We start from the raw sequence: 4,827 nt of genomic DNA, 5'->3' as shown, positions 1-4,827 counted from the left end.
GTGGAAACGAAACACTTTACATACAACTGGCAAAATATAAAGAGAACATCACATTACAAACATTAAAATCATTTTAGGAAAACGTTGTGCATTTGCAAAAAAATCATTGAATATACTTTTAACTAGAGTAAGAATAAATTCTGTTCCTTTTCAATATAAAAAATATATATATATTTAAATATGTAGTTCAACGTCAGCATATGGACACTACCTATATACTTTAATATTTCATGCGTAAAGTACTTGAGTTAGACATATTCGGCTATTTTTTCATTTGAAAATGTGTGTGACTACTGTGTGTCCACAGTCCTTTTTTATAGAAATTTCGAATATGCTTACTTCCAAAGGATCGTTCACTTTTAATCCTCACATATTTTTAATTGACCATAGGAATAAAAAAAAAACAATAAAGAAATGTCACGTCATATCCCAGTTTAATTGGAGGGCCAGTGTAACTTCACTAATTGTTCTAACTCTGCTCTGTTCATTTGATATATATCCAGTTCCGTTGATTCAGTGACGTTATAACCACCCCGTTTCTTATAGAAATCTATTGATGGTTTGTTCCAGGCGTAGACCTCCCACTTCATCCGCTGGCAGTCCTGCGCTAGACCAATCTAAATCAAACAAGTCACATATTACTACTGTTTACACAATAAATATACAGTCAAATAGTTTTCCCGCCAGTGTAATTGAATAGACAATATGCTGTTTGTGTTCTTCAGACTACTGATTCTCAAAGTTATAGTACCTCGCAAGCATCTCGTACACGAGGAAGGTCGTCTTTAAATGACCAGCTGTTGATATGACGTTAAAACTATAGTACTTTAAATTAAAATCCACGATATTACCATTTAATAATTGATTTTTCTTTGTTTTCTTGGTAAATACTCAAATGTGATATGGTCGAAAAATTCTTTTCATTCTTCTATGAAAGAAATTCCGAGAATGGCGCGAAAAATGTGACGTCACAATACGACAATTGACGTTGCGTATTGATTTGAGAAAAAGAATCCCATTTAAAACCAGTAAAATTGTACATAAAACATGTTTTAAATTAGAAAATCATTTTCAAAAATTAATTTTAAGCGTTGATGTCAATTATTTTTTAGTTTCATCGGGGTATGAAACAAACTTTGTTTGCAAACTTCTGTAAGAATCCGATACGCGGATTCATACAGTTTGCAAACAAAATTTGTTTTTTTGTAAATCGTTTGTTTATACTGAGCATCAGTTTTAATCATTGATATAACACACATTTATATTGTTGACTATCGTTTAAGAGTGAATTATATACAAGGTAATAGGGAAAGTATTGTCCAATTGTTATGTACTAGTGAAAGTGTATGATGGTTAACAAGGTGTGATAACATTGTACGCAGAAATGAAATGATTCGCTACGGTAACAGTTTCCAGATGAAGATTAAGAGAAAATAATCCACTAGAAATTCCACTAGCGTATAGACTCTGGTTTGTATATCAAAGTCATAAGACTGGCGATCGAGGTAGTAATGATAGAGGCTGTGATCCGTAGGATAATAGTTCATCAAAGTTTTCTAATTTAACAAGGTTTTAATTATAAATGAGTTATGATTAACGTTATGATAATACTCATTTATCATGCGCCATATAAAATCCACAAGGAATTTCCTCACTTGAATATTAATCCACGAGATCGTGTAAACGATATAAAAGGTCAATAGTTATGTAAGTCACGATCAAACCTATCTATAAATGTCATTATGGAGTCAATATCATTGAATGAAAAGGCTTACCTGTGCTACTTCATGGAACAGTTTGGACCCAATACCACGCCCTCTGTGTTCCTCTGACAAGAACAGATCCTCCAGGAATATAACACGTCCCGACCAAGTGGAGTAAACGTAGAAGTACAGAGCGTACCCCCACAGAACAGGCTTGTCTTGTGAAGCTGTAGGAAGATTAATATTGATGGTCAAAGTAATACGAAATATTAATAATTGTACGAATGAAGCAAAATGTTTGCGTTTTATGAAAGATTAAAACTTTAAAATATCATACAACAAATGGCTCCCAGGTATTATTCTCCCACGGCAATCTCAAGATTTACATTGCTGCCATGTACTACGTTTGAACAAAGTACATATAGTATTTACGGGTAAAAGGTTTCCTATTGGTCATTTAATTTTAGTTTTTTTCCGCAATTATGACAGTTTGATTATTGTTTCATCACAGAGAAAAGACAAATATCGTACCTGTTGCTTTCGTATCCTCAACAACCAGACATTCGAAATATTTCTGCTCACCAAAACCATCTTTTCTGAGTTCTGTAAGAATGACGTTCACATAAAAACGTAACACATTAATGTTATAGATAGTTCTAATGTTTGGAGGTTTTATAGATTAATACTTCCTGCAAATCACATCACAATTTATTTAAGTTTATCAGCATCGTCCTTTTATGTAGCTCGCAATAATTGATTCGGACATCACATAATTATTATACCAATAATTAATGATTTTGATATCAATGCTATCACAACTTGTAATTATGAATAATTTTGATATCAATATAATCATGACTCGTAATCAATAATGTTTATATCAATGTTTAAACGATTTGCAATTAATTAATTTTATATCAATATTATCACGACTCGTTATTGATGATTTTAATATCAATATTATCACAACTCATAATTAACGATTTTGGTATCAATATAATCACGACTCGTAATTAATTATTTTCATATCAATATTATCACGACTCGTAATTAATGAATTTGACATCAAAGTTACTACAAGTCGTAATTAATTATTTTTATTTAAGCAATGAACAGTGGTTTTAATGTTGTAATAGTCGATATGGCAGCAAAATGTATGGTAGGCAAATGTAGCATGGGAACCCATTTGCCTACCATACATTTTGCTGCCATATATATATCGACTTTAACAACATTAAAACCACTGTTCAATACTTATATTTACATTGTCTGACCATTTTCGTCAACTTTGAAAAAAAACTAAACCAACATAAAAAAAGCCCGCCTTTTTTAATGTCACATGACCCACTTGGTGTTATAAACTGAGGCACTGGGTGTTATAGGCGTATGGTGGCAACTGCCTCTTCGCATTGTGTCAATGGGGAAACGCGAAGCAAATGTAAATATATAAATATTATCACGACTCGTTATTAATGATAATGATATCAATGTCATCACGTTTCGTAATTAATTAATCTTATATCTCGTGATTAACGATTTTGATGTTATTATTGCAATGTTGATGGTGTAGCGGAACTGGTCCAAACTGAAGTACTTTCATGTATTTTGAAATAATACGACGAGAAACCGGTCCTGATGGCATCATGGATGAGCACATGAAGTATGTTTATTCTCTGCTGAAGCGATATCTCTCTATGTTATTTAATGCAATACTTCGATCTGGATCTTTTCCAGCAAGTTGGTGTGAAGCTATAATTTCTCCATTGCATAAGAAAGGTGACACAAAAAATCTAAACAATTATAGAGGTATTTCTTTATCTTCAGTAATAGGAAAGATATTTACTAAGATATTGAATAACAGATTTATATTTTGGTGTGATGCTTATGACAAACTCTATGAGAATCAGATTGGTTACAGAACTGGTTATGGTATTGCTGACAATATCTACATTATTTTCTATTGTACAAAAGTACATCACTAAACGCAAGGGTAGGCTGTATTGTATTTTCATTGATTTTTCAAAAGGTTTTGTCAGTATTCAGCATAATTTATTAAGATATGTTCTTTTGAAAAACAATGTCAAAGGTAGATTTTTTCTTGTGATATCATCTAAGTACTCTCAGTTAAAATCCTGTGTGAAGGTAGACAAGCTTGTTTTATCTGAATTTTTCAATTGCTCTGTTGGTACAAGGCATGGTTGTATGGTCAGCCCACTACTTTTTGTTTTGTTTCTAAATCAACTGCTTGAATTAATGGACAGCCATGGATGCAGAGGTGTGTTTGTTAATGAAAATGTTCACAACATTACATCCTTGTTATATGCTGATGATATCGCTAGTATCGCTAGTTTAGCAGATACAGTGCGTGGGTTACAGAAACAATTGATTGTGTATCTACTTTTTGTGACAAATATGGTATGAAAGTAAACCTGGATAAGACCAAGATTGTTGTATTTAGAAGAGGTGGAATTGTAAAAGGTAATGAAAACTGGTTTTACAAAGGAGAACAGATTGAAATTGTGAACTTTTACAAGTACTTGGGTACTATTTTTACTCCAAAAATGTCGTGGGGTTGGGGTGGAAAACTTGCACAGCAAGCTGTAAAAGCTTCATTTGTTATTCAAAAGTTTAGGTACAAGAACAATATTGCATTTTACCTTTTTGACCATATGATTACTCCAATACTTTGTTATCGTGCAGAAGTGTGGGGCTTTTCCCGGAGAGATGCAATAGAATATGTACATTTGAAGTTTTGTAGAATAGTTTTAGGCGTCAACTCGAGCACCAGCAGAAATGTTTTGTACGGTGAACTTGGGAGATACCCCCTACATGTTATATATACATTTGTACATTGAGACTAGTAAAATACTGGTTGAAAGTAATGTCTATGCCAGCTAAGTCTGCTATGAAATGTTGTATAGACTGGATCTTGCAGGTAGAATAACTTGGGCCACTTATGTGAGACAAATACTTGGCAGTCTTGGCTTTAATGAAGCTTGGCTAAATCAGGGTGTTGGAGACATTTCTGTTTTTCTCCAAAATGTTAAAACCATGTTGGTAGATACCTTTTTGCAATCATGGTATGATATATTGAATAACAATGACAAGTTATGTACTTATAAGC

The 4,827-nt window shown here is 32.7% G+C and overlaps 1 protein-coding gene across 1 annotated transcript in view; it reads right to left on the bottom strand.

The window, feature by feature from the left end:
- Window positions 1-306: 306 nt before the first annotated feature.
- Window positions 307-4,827, bottom strand: part of LOC117342398 (diamine acetyltransferase 2-like) — a gene marked incomplete in the record, with an annotated part of 5,789 nt that continues 1,268 nt past the window's right edge. The window contains 3 exon segments of the mRNA XM_033904558.1: window positions 307-617; window positions 1,776-1,930; window positions 2,235-2,306. Of these exon segments, the coding sequence (XP_033760449.1) occupies window positions 435-617; window positions 1,776-1,930; window positions 2,235-2,306 (410 nt within the window).

This window comes from Pecten maximus, chromosome 14, assembly GCF_902652985.1.
Source record: "Pecten maximus chromosome 14, xPecMax1.1, whole genome shotgun sequence".
Taxonomy (NCBI): Eukaryota; Metazoa; Mollusca; class Bivalvia; order Pectinida; family Pectinidae; genus Pecten; species Pecten maximus.
This window is presented reverse-complemented; position numbering and strand designations above follow the sequence as displayed.